General features: G+C 39.0%; 2 protein-coding genes across 2 annotated transcripts in view; one reads left to right on the top strand and one right to left on the bottom strand.

Moving 5' to 3' along the window:
* URB2 (URB2 ribosome biogenesis homolog) overlaps nt 1–7,646 on the bottom strand; it is a 33,607-nt gene extending 25,961 nt beyond the window's left edge. The window contains exons 1-3 of the mRNA XM_026669464.2: nt 7,224–7,646; nt 4,297–4,433; nt 1,487–1,663 (exon numbers count right to left, since the gene is read on the bottom strand). Coding sequence (XP_026525249.2) covers nt 1,487–1,663; nt 4,297–4,422 — 303 coding nt within the window. The 5' untranslated portion in view covers nt 4,423–4,433; nt 7,224–7,646. The remainder of the gene's footprint in view (nt 1–1,486; nt 1,664–4,296; nt 4,434–7,223) is intronic.
* Nucleotides 7,647–7,756: 110 nt separating this feature from the next.
* TAF5L (TATA-box binding protein associated factor 5 like) lies at nt 7,757–18,143 on the top strand. The gene is made up of 5 exons (XM_026669461.2): nt 7,757–8,140; nt 9,376–9,520; nt 11,829–11,933; nt 12,748–13,472; nt 15,743–18,143. The coding sequence occupies exons 2-5, from the start codon at nt 9,379–9,381 to the stop codon at nt 16,541–16,543; spliced, it is 1,773 nt and encodes a 590-aa protein (XP_026525246.1). The 5' UTR covers nt 7,757–8,140; nt 9,376–9,378; the 3' UTR covers nt 16,544–18,143.
* Nucleotides 18,144–22,112: the final 3,969 nt, after the last annotated feature.

Genomic DNA, 22,112 nt, shown 5'->3' with positions numbered 1-22,112 from the left:
ACTAGTGGTCCGCGAGAAAAATTTGGTAGTCCGCAGAGAAATGTCACCCCCAAAGCAATTAATGTAGGCTGCGCGGGAACAAGGCCACCCACGTGGCCCGCGGGAACACAAGGCTTGCATCGCTTGCATTGTGAACAAAATGAGGTAGTGAGGGGAGGGGGGAAAGGGCGGGGGGGAACTTGCTCCATGCACCCCATGTGCCTCGCCTGGCCACCGGGCTGCTTCTTTCTGTTTCTTCTTCTGCTTTTGGCTGCATGCAAGGAAAGCAGCAAGTCTTTCTTTCTTTCGCCCAAACTCCACCAAAAATGAGTCTCTGGGACCCTGCAAGGCATCCTGCTCCAAGAGGCTGCGCCGGCGCAACAAGTCTCACAAAGGCTCACTTCTGGCAGACTTTGGGAGAGAGAAAGAAAGACTTCTGCTGCTTCTGCTTCTTTCCTTGCATGAAGCCAAAAGTCTCTCTCTCTCTCTCTCCCCCTGAGAACAGAGCTGGAGACGGTATCCTGCAATCGCAAATAAAGAATGATTGATCAGTAGGAAAACGGGGTGGGGAATTTTCCTGCAGATTTTTTTTTTGGGGGATTTTCCCAGGGTCTCTGGTCTGTGGGATTTAAAATTATGAGTTTGGTGGTCCCTGAGGTCCAAAAGGTTGGCGATCCCTGCTTTGGAGCATTTCCTTTCTTTACACCCCCCCCTCGCCCCCTATCCAGGTTATTCTGCCTCGTTTCACATCGACTGAATCCTCTATCTGCTTCTCATAGTCTCTCATTTTTTCTCACCAAAAAGACAAAAATGTTATACTCTGTTAAAACTTCAAAACAATTAGTGGGATTTTGTTCTTGCATAACATGTAGATGATCAAGTGTAACAATCAATATACTTTGGCTGGGAATACATAGCATCTACGGTAGTATGAACATTTTAAAGATTGTTCTAAATTCTCATTCACAATTATATCTCATTAAAATACATACTCTTTAAAAAAACCTCCCCTATCATACAGTTACAATGTACAATAGTGATACTAAGTTAAAATGTCCAGCTATTGGCTAGTTTGCCAATCTGCACTTCTCTGTGAACATACTGGTATCAGACAATATTCCTGCAAGTACCAATATGTTTCTATGTGCTAAACATACACACCCACTTACAGATGTTTATAAATAACTGCTGGATCATAACAGTATTGCCCAAGCTGGCATCTTCCAGATGTATTGTAAGATCAAACAAAACATTCCCTTGCTGGAGTTCTTTGAGTTGCAACCAAAACACAACTGGAGACAACTAAACTAGGAAAAGCTGTTCGTAAAGAAATACAGCTTTTAGGGGGTATCAGATTATTATGGGAAAGTTGCAGAAAAATTTGTAGCAGGCGTTGTGATGTAAAAAGAAAAGGTTCGGAAGATAATCAGCAGGATCTCAAAGCAACTGGGCACTATTTCCAGAGGAAGATGGATCTATGTAAACGTTTATTTATTTGTAAGCATACCTGTGCAATTGTAAACCGCAGAGTGACTGTTTTTCCATCCCTGAAGAGATTCTGCAGCTTTTTGCTGTGAATGATGCTGTCCAGGTAAATCCAAAGCTTCTCAATTATCTCATCTGGCAATTCAAGTTTCTTATTGTAGCAGGAAATCAAGCTATGACTCACCCAGTCAAGTAAGACCTGGAAAAACAAAGCAGTTTGAGGCAAATAATGCGATTCCTAAAAATAAGCAGATCTGTTTCACTAATACGGGACATGGAAAGGCAACTCAATACTTGTGTATAAATGGCAGGCTTCCAGTATTGTGATTAAAGAGATGACAAAATCAAAATACAGAGATTCATTCTACTTCCTTATAAATAACCCCCTCACTGCCTTTCACATATGTTATATAGCTTGCAACTAAAGCTGCCTTTCCCTGTAGGACTATATCTGGGAATACATGTTCTTTTTCTTTTTCTTTTCTTTTCCTCACAATCAAAGAGACGCCTCCGAATTTCCAAAACTCCCATAAAAAATTATTTAAACGTAAAATGTATTTGGATTCTGTGTGTATTGGATGTCCATGGGTGGATGATGTGTTCCTTCCCAAAATATACTAAGGCTACATTTTCATAGGGATGGAAACATTAGGAACTGTTGTGGCCCAGTCGGACAGTAGTAAGGAGGTTGGGGAGGAACCCGGGCCATTCCTGGAGGCTGAGGAAGGCTCGGATGAGGCTCTACATCAAAGGCAGAGTTGGGGTCAAGGCAGGCTGACGGTCAACAGCTGCCTTCAGGTTCAGATAGCAGTGAGACAGGGGAGCTTCTGAAACCAGTTCCCAGCCTGCGCATGCACAGAGCTGCCAAAAAGAAGGCATAATTAAGAACTGAGGGTCGATGTGGGATTAAGGCCATAGATGGACGATGAATGGCCCCTCCCATCAGGATTAAAAGAGAAGCAAAAGGGGAGGGGCTTTTTTGCAGGAAACAACTCGCTTGTTCCTTCATTCCAGCCTTGTGAGGATTTGTCTGTATAACCCAGCCCTTCCCTGCCAGCGTTGAATGTGGAACTATTTACCAGGCAGCGTTCCAGGATTGATAAAGGTCTGAACTAATTAGTATACTATCGCAAGACTGTTTGCCAAGCTGTTGGCTGACTGTGAATGAAATAAATCCACATTAATGTAATAAAAGACGTTTTTGCCAGGATTCAGAATTGATTTAGTGCGTCAAGACCGAAATTGACATACGCGTAGCCATTTTAGTTAGGCTTAGTATATATTCTTTTTCTCACTTTCTCTGTGGCAGTCTTGGGGAAAAAGTTTCAGGCTCACCACATTCCTAAGTGTGGGGAGGAGTGGAGATAAAGAGAGATGTTTTGGCTAGGTGATCTTTCTTCCCATGAGAAACGAGCTGTCCTTGCTTGGGCCCCTTGAGGTGGAGATTTATGACATCAAGCAACGTTGAATTACTTCTATTGGAGAATGTGACTTTTGGGAGGTTGTTTCTAACTTGTAATATTGTGGGGTAATTCCGGGTTGTATCAGATACGGAATTACTTTGCTAATTTGATGCTTTCCTAAATAAAATAATTTGTTTTGGAAGGTGGACTTTGTTCTTTTCTTTTTAAATGGATTTCATCACTTGGAAACCTGACATAGTGCTTTTTGGGGAGGCCTAGGACAGAACAGGACCTTCAGTGGGATGGCAGAATACATTTAATTTTACATGACAAACAGAAACATAGATAAGGCCTATTAGTATAACTGGGTAAGTGATATCACTCTTACATTCTAAACCATTTTGCAAGAGTAGATTTTATAAGTAGTCTGCCTGCTGACCAATTATTCTCTGTGATAGTTGGTTGGGACATTTCTTCGGGTTTTTTTAGATTGGTAACCAACCTGGAAAATAATGAATTATTCTCCCAAATTACAAAAGGTTTCCTACTACTAACAGACCCTTAACTGTAGATTGCTATGTACAGACTTAACAAAATTCAGTCCTCGTATAACATACTAAATTACATGTTTCTGGTTTCAGTCAATGTTGGCCCTGTGTGTCTAGTGATATGTCCCATGTTCTCAGTAATATCAGTGGTGCTATTAGGAATCCTTAACCATGTCTTGACAGTACTTTTAATAACTTTTTTAGTTTGGTTTTGAGGGGCAATGCAGAATTTTTTAAAATAAAGCAATAAGATCTATATCTGCATGATACAACTGGTATTCCTTGGATGAAATTCAATATTAAGAGTATATTTCTGCTTGAGTAACAGATTGTTTTTCTCCAATCTTCTGCATGTCCTCAAAATCTTTTCATAAAGCAGCTGCAGAAAAGCAAGGAAATCTCCTTCTCTTTTAAAAATCCATCTAAAATATGGTTAATATGGTTGTCCCCCAAATAGACGCTTCTTATCTAGGGAAAGACATATTTTTAAGAAAGGCAAGGTAAGCCTTAAAGGTGAGTAAACTTTAAAAAAAATGGTGAAAGAATGGCACTAGATGTTTACAGAAATATCCAGTATATTTACATTAACTTCATACACAATTTCTAACATTATAGAAATGTAGCAAGAATGATGGGTTATGATAAAAACATCCTCATATGAAAAACAATTTGACATTTGTGCTAGTTAAATGCTTTTTTAAGTATTAAATTACTTCTCAGCCACTTTCAATAAAACTTGGATAAAATAAGTGATAATTTTTTTTTTTGAATAACTAAGCTCCCTTTTGGTTGAAGAAAGAGTGCCTAGCAGGTTCAAGACCTCCTAATATGGAACAACATGGAACAGCTTTTAAGAGAAAAGATCTACTGAAATACATTACTTGTTCTTTGTTTGGAAGGAAACACTGATGAGAAATCCATGCAAACCGAGCCAACTTGAGTTTGTCCTCCCAAGAGGTCTTTGAGCTTTTCAGCTTCAGATGAATACCAGAGTAAATTGCAGCCATGGAAGGAGAACCTGAAAATTATTTAAAGCTGAATATTAATTATGTTTCTAACCAAATTCTCATGACAGCTCCTTCAAACTGCTACTTATCTGTTCTGGTCTGCAATATAGTTGATACATTTGAAAAAGGGAAGTTGTATAGTTCAGTTCTCATACCTCCTAAGAATTTGTTGATGGTTACAGGTAGTCCTCAACTTATGACTACAATTGGGACCAGAATTTCCATTCCTAAGCAGGGTGGTTGTTAAGTGAATCACGCCCAATTTTACAGTCTTTTTGCCACAGTGGTTAAGTGAATCATGTGGTCATTAAGCAAACCCAGGTTTCCCCTTTGACTTTGTTGTCAGAAGCCAGCTAGGAAGGTTGCAAATGGTGATCATATGACCTTGTGATGCTGCAACTTCTGTAAATACATGCTGGTTGCCAAGTGCTGAAATTTTGATCATGTGGCCACAGAGATGATACAAGTCACAAGTTCGAGGAATGGTCATAAGTCGCTTTTTTTTATGCTGTTGTAACTTTGAACAATCACTAAATGAATGGCTGTAAGTCAAAGACTATTTGTAGTCATTCACAAATCTGCCTTTACACTGCCTGTCCACCATTGTAATATTGGGATAAAAATGAAGAATGAATGCTAATCAACTTTGAAGGGTTATTCTAACAACACTGGGGGACCTTAAATTCCTTTTCTGGTGCTTAAGAAATAAGAGAACATCTGCTGAAGGAAAAAATAATCTCATGTTAAGAGATGCTTAGATTTCCTTTCATAAGCATTTTAGCAGAATAAACAATGTTTTGAAGGATCTGTTCTTTCCTGATTAGAATCAAGCTATAAGCCAAGGGTGGGCAACTGTGGCCCTTTTACGACCTGTGGACTTCAATTCCCAGAAATCCTGAGGCAGCTATTCTGGAAGCTGAAGTTCACAGGTCATAAAGGCACCATAGTTGCCCACCCCTGTTGTAAGGTATATCTTCAACAGACACCTGATACAGAAACAGAATAATAGAGTTGGAAGGAAATTTGGAGGTCTTCTATCTAGTCCAACCCCCTGTTCAAGAAGGAGACCCTGGCCTATACCATTTCAAACAAGTGGCTGCTGTCCAGTTTCTTCTTAAAAGCCTCCAGTGACGAAGTGCCCACAACTTCTGAAGACAAGCTGTTCCACTGGTTAATTGTTCTCACTCTTAGGAAATTTCTCCTTAGTTTTAGATTGCTTCTCTCCTTTTTAGTTTCTGTTTTTTCTTGTCTTGCCTTCTGGTACTTTGGAAAATAGGTTCAGAGAATAGTATCAGAGAGAGAAAAGGGCAAATTGGCATTGTTTAGAAAATGAACCAGCTAACCAAGTGCATCTAAGCATAGTAAGTAATGTTAAGATTATCACTTCATTCTATGACAACCTTCTCTTACCTGTCCTGTCCTCAATGACACTGTGCAGAGATTATGTATATATCAAAGCTGTGCAGCACTTCAAATGCACTGTCCAAAAAGGGTTTGCAGCACCCAGGAAAAGGTACTGATTCTTTAAAGTAAAAAGATAAATGCTACATTCATTTTCCTGGACTCCATGCAAGTATGGGGATGTGACTGTTTCAATAAAAACTGTTCAAATCAATAAAGTGTCTCATCTTTATCATTGCCAAACCTCTGTTTACTATTAAAGTTTGTATATGCACAATAACTAATCAGATTCTTACTATTGATTTGCTGACTGCTTACTTATTATAGACTTTATTATAGATTTACTATCCTGTCTTCCAGGGGTGGGATTGAAATTTTTTAACAACCGGTTCTGTGGGCGTGGCCAACTCAATATCACTCACATTGAGGCAGTCATCTCCTCGCAGTCATGGCCTCTCATGACTGTGAGGATGCTGCAACAGTCATCAGTGTGAAAACCGGTCATAAGTCACTTTTTTCAGTGCCATTGTAACTTTGAATGGTCACTCCACACAAGCAAAGTGCAGGAAGTCTAGTCCTGCCAAGAATGTAATAAGGGTTAACGGAGAGGCAGTTTCTGTAAGCAACACCAGAATGTTTCCTTCCTGCCTTCCTTACAGGATTAGGCCAGTAATTTCTTCTAACAACTGGTTCTCTGAATTGCTTAGAATGTTAACAACAGGTTCTAGCGAATAGATGCGACCCCTGCTGTCTTCCCCCCAGACATTCTTGTTATGGGCCTACCAAAATGGTCTCTCATTTCCAAATTCACGTAGCACTCTGCCAAGAGTTCTCATACAGCAATCACAATCCCAGCCCAGTTATCATTCAGTTCCAATGCTAACATCAGGATTTCAAATGCCCCAATGCCCCATGAAAACATACCTTCAGCAGACATACTTGTGCCCTCTATGTTTTCAAAGATTATTTCTATCCAACCTAACTTTGCATGACTTGCAGCAACATTTGGCTAGGTTTTTCAGAATTCCCGGCCAGCCTCTGGCAGCACAGAAAGCTGCAGTTCCAGAAGTTGTGGGTGGTCCAACACTGGAGGTTTTTAAGAAAAGATTAGACACTGATTTGTCTGAAACGGTTTCCCGTTTGAGCAGGGGGTTGGACTAGAAGATCTCCAAGACCTCTCCCAACTCTGTCATTCTGTTATATCTAGCATCTGCCCTCTTGCCATGCCTGTCCATGCCTAGCCATCAACTGACCCCAAGCAAATTAAGAAGCAGTCAATTCAGAGCAGTCTATATAACTTCCAGGAAAGCTTTTGCCTTCTAACTCAAGAAATAAGAGGGCTTCCCCGTGGTTTCCTCGGAGCCGCTTATCTCAAAATGTTACGAAGTTTGCAAACTCACATCCAATCAGGGCTGCTTACAAATCGAGTCTTGCACACAAGATCGGTTCCTAGCTGCCTTCCGAAACTCGCCGCCCTGCCGAACAACAGGCAGCCTCCAAGAGTCCCTGGCTGGTTGAGGAGTGAAATAAAGAGAAATCGGGCTTCTCTTCCAACAGCCCACCTCTGGCTTTCAGGCACAAGTTGCGTTCGAGAGAATTGCGCAGGACCGCAACGCCACAGAGGCTACAAGGCTACTCTCTGATTGACATTTGCACCGTTTCCCCCCCGGGACCCTCCGGCAGGCTTCCTCCGCCCCACGACGCTGCACGGCGGCGAGGACACCGCCTCTTCCCACGAGCTTCCCAGATGCTCCACGCACGTGTTCCTCCTTCCGGAACCTCCTCGCGTTCTCCTCTGTCACCTAATTATCCGGATGAAAGGAACCGGGCAGGCCTTCCTAGCTGAGCGTCGAAAAGAAGGAGCGCCTTCCCATTGGTTAGAAGGCCACGCCTGCGCAATCGCCTTTCTCTCTGCCCCCCTCCGACACCCCCCTCCTCCTTCTCCTCTTTTCCCCCCTCCCCCTCGGTTTCTCCGAGTCAGTTCCGTCAGTCATGGAGCGGCGGTTTTCAGCCGCGACGGTCATCGAAGCGCCTAAAGCCGCCGGAGCTTGCAACGCGGGACGTCCGAGCCAGCTTAGTTTGCAGAAGGTTCCCCCGGGAGGAAAAACTGCTCGCGCCACCACCGGAGTCCGCGATCTCCGCAACACCAGCAGCAACGGCGGCGGAGTCGTCTCGCGCGGCTGGGCGCAGTGACTGACGGCGCGAACCCGGGAATTCTGTCGCGTGCCTGCATTAGGAATCACCCACGTTCGCCGCGGCTCGCGCGCCCGCGTTCCCTCTCTCTCTCTCTTCCGACTTCCATGCCTGCAATGCTCCAGTGAGTATATTTCTTCCCCGCGGAGCTGCCCCTTTCGCTCGGGCGGGTGGACGAGAGTCGAGGCAAGCCGAGCTGCGCGTGGCGCGCGGAAGCGCTCTCGGGCCCTCCCTGGGTAAAATCGGGCTCTGTGTCTTCGGGTTTCCCTTCTTCCCGCCGGTGCAGCTGCCGGAGCGGCAGGAAGAGCTGGTGGGGTCTTCCCGGTCGTGCATCTTTTCTATCCGTCTTTTCTTTCCTTCCTCCCCATGTTTATTTGGTTTTGTTTTTTTTGCAAGTGCTTTCCCCGGGGACGGATGTGGCGGAAAAGGCATAGAAACGGGAGGATGGTCTGTGCATCTTGCCTTGCTTACGTTGGGAGCATGAAGCCACAGTCCGTGAAACTTTCGAATAAGTGGACTTGATAGTGGGCCGCCGTGTATTGGGTTCTGTTTCATCTTTTGCGTTCTTGACGCTGAGTTATCGGTGGAGATAAGCAAATAGAAGCCTTCTTGGAGCTTAGACAAAATAGCCACAGTAGGGATTGGCAGTACGTTTCATTCTATTGTACGGTTGGAAATATCATCATTGCTTATTGTACAGAAACACTTGACAATCCAAGACTGTTGGTACTGTCAGGAGTAGTATTTAGGGAGACGTCTTTGATTGATGGAGAGAAAAAAATACCATTTGCAAGCTGAATAATTAGGAGGGGAGGCAACAATTCAGCCAGCATGGTAAGTTATGAAAGTTGTGGAAAGCCACACATTCCCCATCCCAGGGGATATCACCTGAAATATTCATAATCAGTAATACTGTATAGTGTTGAAAAGCCATTTGCAAATAAAGATTTCCAAGCAATTTAATATTTGACGGGTGCCATTAAATCTAAAAAGTTAGATGAACAACAGCGGTTCTGGTTTCTTTGATCAATAGACAGGTTAAAAACGCTGTTTTATGTGATGTGTAAATTAGGCCAGTGACGATTTGAAGTTTTCATTGACAAAATCCTTTCCTAACGTTTTGTTAAGATTTTATTTTTTAAAAAAATCATAATCCCAAAAGGTTTTCATTGTCATTGTCCATCTCAAAGTGCTGAAATCTAAACACTACCTTCCAATATTGTATGAGGGGGTTCTCTTGGATTGAAACATGGCAGGGGCTTGCAGCTTACACTAATTTATGTCTTAAGAAAATGCTACATAAAATGTATGGTTTTACTGTTTCCTTGGAATTTGAATTCTACATCTCTTTCTTTGAAGGTCATGAAACGTGTACGCACCGAACAGATTCAGATGGCTGTTTCCTGCTATGTCAAGCGCAGGCAGTACGTAGACTCAGAAGGTCCCCTGAAACAAGGGCTGCGCCTATGCCACACAGCTGAAGAAATGGCTGCTAATCTGACAGGTAGGCAAGAAAGGAACAAGGGAACTTATTTTTATAGTACTACAAAATGTCTAGGCATTTACTTGGAATGAGACTGAACATAATGAATCCAAGTTAGCAGCATTCAGGTGGAGGGGGGCTCAGAAAAGTCAAAATGGTAGCCATGATCAAAATCCCATCCTTTTTTACATGCATGGCATGAGCAGGGTACTTAAGGAATGGGATATTTATTGCATGGTCACAACTACCATCCAGACTTATTTGACTTATCTGAGAGAGAATAACTAACCCAAAACCTGCAAAGCCATTTTTTATGGCTAAAAGGTGGGACTAGAATTCATGATATTCTGCTTTTTAGCCCGGTGCTTTAACCACTAGACTAAAATGGTTCTTTAATTAATCAGTTGATTATTGCAAGGAAAACTTACTAGAGATTTTATAATGAAACATCAAGTTAATAACTGCTAATGCTGAATGTTTGAAAGTGATTCATTTGGGAGCTGCATCTTTAAATTATTGTATATCCTGATATATTGAGATAAACTGAGCTTTTATTTATTTAGTTAATTAAATTAAATTAGCCACTGAATTGAAACATTTATTTCATAAGTAAAATAAAATTATGGGAGGTTGTGTGGTTTAGAAGTGGTTAATATGTTCTAAACTTATGAGTTCATAATGTACTTAAAATGTTGGTGTTGTAATTCTGGGTTCTATGGATATGTTAAATTAATCTAAATAACTTAAGGATGTTATGTCATTTTTGGACAGTTCTATATGAAATAACTGGTTTTAAAACAAATAGCAATAAAGTTTGCAACTTGAAGTTATGATTGGAAGGTGGGGGGATACCAGGGACCATAATTATGTAAGCAACTACCTGAACAGTAGTAAACAGTAAAAACAGCTTCATGGGAAAACAGATGTATGCACTAATCATTCTTGGTTGCAGTGATGCTGGAATACATGTTAATAACCTTAGCCACATCTTCAGAGCTTATTATTTTTGTATAACTTGTATAAACCCACAGAAAATGAATGCAAGACTCTAATTAAATTAATAGAATTTAAATGATGTAGGTTTTGCATGGCACAAGCTGATCAAGATAGATTCCTAAAGTGTCTTTTTTCCCATTTTTGAGAACTATTAGCCAACTTAACTGCAAAAGTTGCTTCTAGATTTCTTCTTGTGGGACTTTTATGGGACACTAACAGTGAAATTTAGATTTCCAGCTTGACAGGAAATTAATTGTAGAGGTTCCACTATAAGCAGAATCTGTAGCGATGCTGAGCCACAGATCTAGCCATCCTGAGGGGTTGTTTGTAGACATAATCTAGAAAATTATGTTGGTGGGGTTATAATCACAATGAGGCGAATCCAAACCTGTGCTCAGGAAGGAAAAAGGATTTAATGCCTGTCTTGCCCTCTCAGTTCTTTGCTTGTCCCGAAGGTGGAAAGGATTTGCTGAAGGAGATAGGCTTCCTAAAAATCAGACAAAAGGTATCATTTGATATCAGGGGCTCTGATATCAAAGGTATCGTTTGATATCAGGGGCTCTGATATCAGAGTCTCTGTCTTTGATTGCCTGAAATGCCTCATTTTTGCATCTATTCTCATGCTACAGTACATTGCATAGAAATGCCTCAGTGGAATTTCATAGAATGGGGAAGGTCTTTTTCCTTCATTCTTCTCACCCACTTTTTTTTTAAAATTGCCTGAGATAAATTCACACAGTTAGCTTAATTGGGATTCTAGATTGTATAGATAGCTATACTCAAGGTAAAATTAGTATGAGTACAGTTCTTCAGATTTATGGTGGACATTTAAATGGACATTTAAAAATGATTTGATTATTAACTAATCTCCACTTAATTTAGGAATGAACCTAATTGAAAGAAATAATGTATTCTGACATTTTGTGTGTCATCAATTTTCTGTGATAGTAATCCTTGATAACAAGCTATGCTAAATACTGAAGTTTTTATTTTGGGGGCATGTTTAGTTTAGTTACATGTGTGAATTCATTCTACTGTATATAATGAAAAAAACTAAACTGGATTAATAGAAATATTAAGGCCATTACCTTAACAATCTTAACTTATTTGTAAACTTTATATACAGACAAGAAGTATACCAAGCATTGTGAAATATTTTTGACCTGATTGATACCCCTTCCATTTGTCCAATAAAAATAGTGGAAACAGATGTTTACTAGATTGTTTTAAAAATGCAGAAGTTATGTGTTTCGATATAAAAAGGCAGAAAGTTACATTGCAGCATTCAATGCATTTGAAAGCCAATTGTCTTCGTTTTTGTTTATTTTTTTAGTACAATCTGAATCGGGTTGTACAAATGTGATTTCTGCCGCACCCTGCTTAGCAGAGCCCCAACAATATGAAGTACAGTTTGGGCGGTTGCGCAACTTTCTGACAGGTGGGTAAAATCCAGATTGGAGCCATAGATTTGTTAAGTGAAAGGTTCATTGTATGCCAGATTTAAGAGTCAAGCAAATTTCTCCAGCACTGCATGCATGCTTTCGTCCTTTGTAGACAATTGCATAGCTGTTGTATTCATACATTTGCAAATGTTGACATTCTGGCTAGGGAGCACTAAAAAAAAAACCAATGCACAGAACAAGTCAGATCAACCAATCAGCATGCAGGATGCACCCCTCTGCATGACATGGGAGGTATTTGTATTGGCCTGTCTGCAGCCATTTGTAACCTACACTTACCCATCAACCCCTAGATATGTGGTAACAGCTACAGGCGGTTGCAGGCAACTCTAAACCAACCTTTAGTCATTGAGCCAAGAATGTGATTTTTCAACATTGGAATGTTGGCCCCTGCAACTTCCATTTCTAACTCTTATCTCTGCTCTGATGGCAAGTTATTCTCTACCACAGATGCCATAATAAAGTAAAGAAGCTGAGAACCTTCTCTGACTGGAGTTCCATAGACAGAATGGCATTCTGTTACCAAAGAAAATATTTTAAAGGATTAGAGTGTCTTGAGCTACTTGTTTGCCCACCCCTAATTCTGCCATAGATAGTTCTTATGTGAGTTTTAGAACTACCCTGTATTTCTTAATGAACAAAAAGTTAATGTTGAATATTCCCTGTTTAAAAAATATCATCAAAAGGCTATCTGTGAAAGGGGTGGGAGCTGGATAGTTTAATTTTCATTCTATTTTAATCTGCTGAGCACTCGCTGAGGAAAAATGACAGTTCTTTATCTTTGGTGTTTAGATTCAGATTCCCAGCATAGCCAGGAAGTGATGCCTCTCCTGTATCCTCTCTTTGTCTACCTCCATCTCAACATGGTCCAAAATGGCCTAAAGAGCACAGTGGACAGTTTCTACAGTCGCTTCCATGGGATGTTCTTACAGAATGCCAGTCAGAAAGACATAATTGAACAGTTACAAACTACATTAACAATTCAAGACATCCTGTCCAATTTCAAACTTCGGGCACTTCTGGACAATAAATATGTGATCCGCCTTCAGGAAGACAGCTACAACTTCCTCCTCCGCTACCTCCAGAGTGATAATAACAGTGCTCTCTGCAAAGTCCTGTCCTTGCATATTCACCTAGATGTGCAATCCGCTAAGAGAGTGGACTATCAGCTCTATGCTAGTGGTGGCTCTTCACGCAGTGAGAGCAATGGCCTGGAACCTACTGACATGCCTGCTTCCATCCTGCAGAATGAAGCAGCCTTGGACCTCCTGCAAGATAGCATTAAAAGAGTCAAAGATGGGCCACCATCCCTTACTACCATATGTTTCTATGCATTCTATAATAATGAGCAGTTGCTGAATACAGCAGAGATCTCGCCAAATAGCAAGCTGCTGGCTGCTGGCTTTGACAATTCCTGTGTGAAGCTGTGGAGCTTGCGGCCCAAGAAGCTGAAATCTGAGCCTCACTTAGTAGATATTTCCCGAATCCACTTGGCCTGTGATATCTTGGATGAAGAGGTCAGAGAATCTTGTTATCCTGAAGTTTTTTTTTTATTGAATCATAGGTAGAATGTATTATGTTTATGTTGAAATATTTTATGTGAGAGATTTTCAAAATTGTCAACAAAAAGCACAACCTGCCTCACGTTTCCTTCTACACATTAGTCATATGGGTAGGCTGGGCAGATAGGGAGCCAACAATATTTTGCCTCGATAAAGTTTTAGATTAAAACTGCCCATTTCCCCACCTCTGATAATAGTAGAACTGATCCCTTATTAAATTAAACATGCCCTTATTAAATTGCATGCTTCATTAGCCAATTGTGACTCGTGGCAATTTCATTCTTCATATGCGCTTACAGTAATACACCTCAACTTTTCAAGGGCACAAATAGAGATGAGTTATAATATTGGAGTCAGAAAAGGAGATTCGGAAAGTGCTTTAAATTATAATCTCAAATTTGCTCATTAGAAGGAAAGTTACTTTTAGGTCACCTGTACCCCTGTACCTGTATGAACTCTGGGTGTTCAGGGTGATTTTAAGACAGAATTCAATAAGATGCATGATTAATCTAGCTATTATTTCTACTGCATGTGGCATAACTGCCTAAACACAGCAGTGTTGCAATTGCCTAAAATAATTCCTAAAGTAGTCTTTTGCAACTAATGCCTAAAGCAGATTGATCAATGATCAAAATAAATGACTTCGGTTACAACAGAGTTCTCCAACGTTTCTGGCTTTCAGACCAGGCGCAGGGGAGAGGGGATGTGTGTGCAGCTCCATTTGTGCGAGAGGTGTGCACACAAGCCTACCGCTTGCTTAAATTGAGCGCACGCTGCTTGTGCAAGTGAGGATGTGCATGTGGGCGCTTGCCTGTTTCCACAGCCCATTTGTAAATCCTTCGGCCCATGAGTGGGCCATGGCCAGTGGTGGAATTCAAATTTTTTTAAACTACCGGTTCTGTGGGCGTGGCTTGGCGGGCTTGGCAGGGGAAGGCTACTGTAAAATCTCCAGTCAGAGATGGTATTTGCCGGTTCTCTGAACTACTCAAAATTTCCACTACCGGTTCTCCAGAACTGGTCAGTACCTGCTGAATACCACCTCTGGCCATGGCCCACAGGTTGAAGACCCCTGACTCACAGTAATGATATACTATATATAATTTTATAGATTAGTAGTAGAATTGAGGGTGATGGCAAGAGCATCTTACTGAAGGTAAGAAAGGGTCTTTCAGTCTTCTGATTATAGCACAAAATTTGTATATTTTATTATTTTTTCCTTAAAAACAACAGTACAGAATCTTTTGCACTATACAATTTTCCGTCTGTAAAAACAAATAATACAAGCAAGACCCAGTTACATGTTATTATACATCCAGCTGTTAACATAATTCAAACAATATATTTGTAGAAGATGCAAAGCATCTTAACTCCTTCGGCTGTTTATGTACATCTGCACAAGAAGTTGTTATGGTTTGATAAGATATGTATAGAATTCGACCTACCAGCAGTTTTAATATTCCAGCTATGGGTCAGATATAAAATAGAAATATAGAATATAATAGAAATAGCAGTGCCTGTTTCCGTCCCTCAGATAATTTCAGATCATACTTCTTAAGAGACAATTGCTCTTTGAAATGGCAGCTATTATATTGTGTCCCTTGGTACTCCATTTCATTTTCAGTGCTTCTTAACATCTGCATGAAACTGATAGAGAGATCATCAAGGGATTTGAAGCTGGGTGTTATCAGTATATTGTTGACACCCAGATCTACTTCTCTATAAAAACATTGGGTAATAAAATGATTCATGTAAATGCCTGCTTGCTATTAATGGGAGTTGAAGGCAAAGATATTGGATTAATTAACCTCTGAATGAGGTATTAATTACATTAAATTTAAAGCTATAGCTTTAAATTTTGATGGGCCTACATTCTCCCAGAAAGAGAATCTGTAGAAGCAGATGCACTCTATGCTTTTTCTTGCACTAAAATGATACTCGTGGTATACAAGCTGAAGGTATCCAACCTTGATTTCTCTTCATAAGGCTGCTTTTGTATTTGATCCACAAACTTTAGTTAGTATAGGATTTGCCAGCCAAGTTGGTCTTTGAGAAGGACTCAAGAAGAGCATTTTTTACAAGCATTTGGGAGTGTTTTTCACTGACAGCCTGTTTATTTCTTTTAGTTGTAACTGGTAAAAAATGCTTTTATTGCTTTGATAAAGACATTGAAAAAAACAAAGCTTAGAGGAAGTTCATCTGAAGAAACTTCTTTATTCTCTTTACAGGCTGAAGATGATGATGATGATATAGGAACTGAAATGAAGTTATTAAGAGGGCACTCTGGACCAGTGTATAGCACAAGTTTTTTGTCAGACAGTTCAGGATTGCTGTCATGCTCTGAAGATACAACTATCAGATACTGGGACCTTGGATGTTTTACAAACACTGTCTTGTACCAAGGACATGCTTATCCGGTGTGGGACTTGGACATCAGCCCTTGCAGCTTGTACTTTGCTAGTGCTTCTCATGACCGTACAGCAAGACTCTGGTCATTTGATCGGACGTATCCCCTACGGATATACGCGGGCCATTTAGCAGATGTCGACTGCATCAAGTTTCATCCAAATTCTAACTACTTGGCAACAGGATCTACAGACAAAACAGTGCGGCTCTGGAGCACCCAGCAAGGAAACACAGTGCGTCTGTTTACAGGTCACCGGGGTCCGGTTCTGTCCCTTGCCTTTTCTCCCAATGGTAAGTACTTGGCCTCAGCAGGTGAAGACCAGCGCTTAAAATTGTGGGACTTGGCATCTGGAACGCTTTACAAAGAACTGCGGGGGCACACAGATAATATCACCAGCCTTACTTTTAGTCCGGATAGTAGTTTGATTGCTTCTGCATCAATGGACAACTCTGTTCGAGTTTGGGATATTCGAAACACTTACTGCAATGCTCCTGTAGATGGCTCTTCCAGCGAGCTAGTTGGAGTATATACTGGACAGATCAGCAATGTACTGAGTGTACAGTTTATGGCCTGTAACCTTCTTTTAGTGACTGGAATTGCACAAGAGAATCAGGAACATTAGTCTTTTTGGAAACGGGACAGAAGATGTTATTGAAAACTAGAGTCTATTATAAACTGAGATTATATATAATTGACTGTGAATTTCCCCCCCTCTCCCTTTATTAGACATCCAGAATGATGGAAGTACTGTATTTGAAAGTATTTTTTATTTTTGCAAAAAATGATAGGAAGGGAGAGCAATATGAGAATTTCACTGTAGTTCTACATTAGTGCAGAGTTAGGAAGCAATGTAATAAAGTGAACAGCCCAGAATATTTTTATATAGGAGTAGTCCAAAACCTGGTCCAAACAAGTAAAATCATCACTGGAGCATTTGCACTTAAATATCCTTCATTGATGGGAACATCCTACCTATTTCTACTACTGACTTGTCTAAAGAGCAATTATGTAGTACAGCTAACATCACCTTGGGTAGAAAAATATATTCTGTTCTGAGGATGTTTCCAAATATTTCAGTAATGTTTAAAGTAACACCAAAGGGCAGTTTCCCAACTCATTAGCATAAAAGATATGAGATTAGATCTAATTTTTTAAAAAAAACTTCCCTTCCATGGGATCTCTATGATCCACAAAAGAGGACTGGCTGAGTGAAGAGGAAAGACTATTTCCCACTGCAATCCTGTGATTTCTCAACCTTCTGCAATTGATTTTTGAGAGTAGGAGGGACTCCAGGAGAAAGAGAGTGTTGCCATTCTATTATTTTTTAAAATACACGTGGCTGTTGTCACTACCAAATCTATAAAGTGGTTTTAATTTTTTATATGGACCACAACATTTGCAGCTATTCCTAGATCAGAAATTTGGGGGTTTCCTGGATCTGTTTGCACTGTGATGATGACATAAAATACTAGATTAATCGATGAAATAATAATTAGCTGTGGATGGAACCAGCAAAACATGGCTGAATTTGTTATAGCACATTTCAACTCCATGTAGAAAGACAATTCTCCTCAGAAACATTATCTGCAGACCATATGAACAAAGATATCCAGGGAATGGAAGCTAGTATCATTACATCATTAATTAATAGAAGCTTTGTCAATATCTGATGTTTTTCACTGAAATAAACATTTCTGTAAGTTTTCATATACAAGTGTCAGCATGCAAAGAGGAGATGGGAGCAGCAACTTTAATTTTGTCATTCTAAGAGAAGATCAAATATTTCTGCTTTCGGAAAAAAGATTTTGTATTTTTTTTAATTAAAATGTTTAGTTTAAAGAGAAAAGTTTGGCATCTCTGTATGGAATTCAGATTTTATGAAGTAGATAAACCTAACCTTGTCACATGGGTAAGGATCTTTTTGTATCTTGTCCATGTCAATCTAACAAATTACAAAAATCATCTCTTCAGAGTTCTGTACCATTTTGCAAATTGTTTTTTTAAAAACTAAACACATTTTTGTATACAACTTTTACACATCTTGTATGCATCATTTCCCCAAATATATTAATTTTTGTATACGTCTTTTTCAGCCAAAAATACTTTTAAGCCAGATGTTTGCAGGCTCTGAATTTTATGTCTGTTCACATTGTGGACTCTATGTTGATGGATTGCATAATTTTGCTTGAAATAAAATCCATGACAGGTTTGTCTTACCCAGATACATGCTGCAAGTACTATTCATGTTTTATGTATTTAATTTATCTATTTTGCAAAGAAGTGGAGGCTGAAGAAAGCAGATTTTAAACAAAGCTAACATACAAGTAACGTGTTTTAAATTACTGATTGCTATTTTAAAATGCAGTAAAATGAGCAACCATTTCCATCAACTTTAATAAAAATTTATAAAAGTTTTTGATGCTTAAAAAAACAATGCAATATAAATAGTTATATCCAGGAAGCAAATTTAATTCAGGGTTTCTTTTCGTAATGTATGCAAGTTTATTCCCTCTGCAGTCCTCAAAAGCCACTGAAATGTTGTACAACTATGAGACATTCCAGGGAAGATTTTGGAGGGCTCACTGAATTGCAGAGAAAAGTAGAGGAATTACACATTTGCACAAGGTTGGATGTTTTTATGTTTCTTTAAGATGGAATGCTCAACTTTTGAGGATAAAAATGCTATAATAGAGACTATAGTTTGAAAGAGAAAAGGAGCTGTGACAAAGGACCCTAAGTTTCATTATATTTAAATCAAAGAGAATACAAGTACTCATGCATTTAATTATTTTCTACTTCCGTCACTTTAACATTCAGTTCAGTAGCAATTTTTGAAAGAGCATGAATTACACATCTAAAAATAGTCACCACAACATGCACAGTAAATTAACATTAAACAAATACAGACAAAAAAAGACAACAGATCTTGTTAGGTGCCAAAGCCTGTTGAAAAAAATGTCTTCTAAAATGGCAGATATGGTGGTACCTTTCTTTTTTGGGGGAAGTATGCTCCACAGTGTGGGAGCTACCATTTAAAAAGCCTCCATTCTCATTCATGCCCCTCTTACCTCTTGCAAGGATGAGAGTGGTTGATTCTAGCTGTGCATACAGGATGGACACACAGAAGAGAAAAAACAAAAGTTCCAAATCAGAATGGCAGCAAAATTCTTAGAGATCGTCTTGTGATTAGGCTATGATTCCAAAACACAGTAAAAACCCACAGACATCTACAACAGTAAGAATATGCCACAGACAGCAAGAATTAAGCTGCATTGATCTAAAATAGCACAATTGTTTAAATGCATAGGCTTATATTGATAAAGAGGCGGAGTTGAATCCTAATAAATACTCCATGAACAGAAAGCCTTGTACATTTTGTGTTTTGGAGCTGGCCAGTACAGATATTGTCTTTTACATACAATAAACAGAGCCCTAAAATCAAATTGTTATTGGTTGCTATATAGATTATATACATTATATCTCAGTCTATTTATTATCCAGGCAGGTACTCAAGATTATTGACAAAAAATGTGAGAAGCTTAAACTTACACTGAAAGTATTTAACAATAGCCAAGGAAAAGATGCATTTTTTATGTCTATGGAGATTCCCAGTCATCCAGATCATAGTTGTCCCAAAGGTGTTTTGAGTTTTAAGGTCTTCTAGATCTGAAATTTTACCATGTTTGGTACTGGATTGCCCCAAACATACCTAGTTCGCAATTTGGAAATCCTTGAAGAGCTGGTGGCAGTCATAGCCAAGAGGGCTTTTGTGTAGTTTGTGCTGGCCCAAAAGTGCTTTTTAAAGAGGCAACTGGGCTTTCTTATTTTTCTTTGAAGATGTTTCACTTCTCATCCAAAAAACTCCTTCAGCTCTGAATTTTTTTTTAAAAATAGAACAGGTTCAAAGAAGATCAAGAAAGATGTTCCTAACTAAAATCTATAAAAGAGATTGTGTGAGGTAAGTATGTTCAGCCATGAAAAAAGATGTTTGAGAAGGAACATGATAGCATGTTGAAGTGCAAAGTCAAGAATGGTAACTATAAATTCTACCACAGTTGACACTACCTAATGGATTTAACTTACATGAAGGTAGATTCTGATTGAATGTTATTTAAAATAGTATATATATAACTAATAAGAACAATTTGACAGTGAAGCTAATTACCAGGATAAGTGGAGAACTCTTTTGTTGGATGTATTCATCCAACAAACATGTAGCCATGTTGTGGATACATTCTTTGGATATATGTCTTAAACAAGGCTTTGGAGTGAGTGGTTTCCAATTCTGTATTATTATTCTATGAAACTATATAACACATAATAATGGTCTAAATTGCATTATCTTTCCACTTCAGAATTAAAATTGTCTCCTTAGTGTTTGCTTCTGGTTGGCCTATAAACAAAAGTAAGAGGCATTGCAACTTGATCTTCTCTATGTCAACAGCTTTTTAAATGCACATAAATGCAGTGATCTTTCTTTGAGTCTACATTGGTTATTTCTAATCAATTTCTATTCAAAAACAGTCAGTTACTACAAGCTGTGATTTAATTTTATACTTACAAAAACCTACAGGAAAACATAATGTTCCATTTGGAATTGCTTTGTTACCGTCTCAAAATCTCAGAGATGAGAGAATTTTCACTAGAGATCACAAAATACTGACAAAAGGACAAAAGAAAATGTCCTTATGGTATGTACAATTTGAGAATACACACTAAACATTAGACTGCAATTATGAGATTATACAGAGAAATAATAACAACCATAAAAAAGTAAGTAGCATCACATTGAAGTAGCACCACATTGAAGATTTTCAATCCAACTCGTTCTTCAATCCAGCAACTTCTCTGTTTTCTCTCATTCTGCTCTAGTTCCAAAAATAAAATCATACAAATTTTCCTTTCAGGACAGGTTAGTGGGATTTCTCACTAGTGTTAAAATACATGTAGTCCTCAACTTACAATCAGTCTTTTAGCGAGAATTCAAAGTTACGACGACGCTGAAAAAAGTGACTTATGATTGTTGCAGCATATCCATGGTCTCAATCAAAATTTAGATGCTTGATAACTGACTCATATTTATGATGGTTGCAACCTTTTGCAACCTTCTGACAAGCAAAAAGAGTGGGGAAGCTAGGTTCACTTAACAATCGTGTTACTAACTTAATAACTGCAGTGATTTACTAAACAAGTGTGGCAAGGTCATAAAATGGAACAAAACTCATAAATGTCTCAGCAACAGAAATTTTGGGCTCAGTTGTGTAAGTCAAAGACAACCTGTAGCCTGCTTACTGGTGCTGGAGTATGTATTCAGATTCTGACCCTGTTTACCTGTCTGGACATATGAACTTGTTTTTTAAACTTAAAACAGCTATGCTTAAAAACTCCGCCATTAAACAGGAATAAAGATTTGTATTACTCCTAAAGGCATTTATTATCTGCTCGCAAATAATTCTGGGTTTTGGAATTTCTCACTCCAACAAAGGCAGCACCAGTGTTTCTTCTATTCTCCATGATAATGTATATTTTTCAATTGCCAACTTTAAAGACAAGAATTTCCCAAACAGCTTATATCTCCTTAATATCACAATATAAATATTTTTTTGGAAAGTAGAAAGAAAATCACTTGTTTATATTTTGTATAAATATAAGCATGCATTTATACAGAATTATAAGCAAGAGATAGCCGTAAGAAGCTAGTTAAAATACAACATACATTTTAAAGTTTAAAAGGTAAAATATACATATAAAGATACTGAGACAATGAGAGTTTCCCAGAACTGTGGCCAGCATTTCTCACTGGGAAGGACATACAGCTTCCAATAAGGAATCTCCCCATTATCTTTGATACAGTACACTTCATATCCTAACATTTTTATTTTTTTTACATTTATACAGTAACTTGGAAATCTTCTATCTTAAGGTCATTGTAAGCTTTACTTCAGAAATGTTCTTTGGAGCACTTGCTACATCTTGCAGGACCAGGGGCAAAAAAAACCCCAGCTCAGTTATGGATACTTGTAAGCCTGATATATCTGAATTGTAAAACTATTAATTACATTACTTCAAAGGCTGTTGAGATAGTTGAATTCTCTATATTGGTTTGTACCAGCTAATTCTTCGGTTGGTGGCTTTGAGTACTCAGAACTGAAGAGTCTGTAAATATTTGAGCACCTTTTACAAAGTCTAAG

The sequence above is a fragment of the Notechis scutatus genome, chromosome 1 (assembly GCF_049901735.1).
Source record: "Notechis scutatus isolate UNSWTSFEM ecotype Mainland chromosome 1, rNotScu1.2, whole genome shotgun sequence".
NCBI lineage: Eukaryota > Metazoa > Chordata > Lepidosauria > Squamata > Elapidae > Notechis > Notechis scutatus.
This window is presented reverse-complemented; position numbering and strand designations above follow the sequence as displayed.

Coding starts and splice junctions, on each gene's coding strand:
- TAF5L (XM_026669461.2), top strand. CDS start 9,379: ATGAAACGTGTACGCACCGAACAGATTCAGATGGCTGTTTCCTGCTAT. Junction 11,934..12,747: donor GTTGCGCAACTTTCTGACAG/GTGGGTAAAATC, acceptor TTTGGTGTTTAG/ATTCAGATTCCCAGCATAGC. Junction 13,473..15,742: donor GTGATATCTTGGATGAAGAG/GTCAGAGAATCT, acceptor TTCTCTTTACAG/GCTGAAGATGATGATGATGA.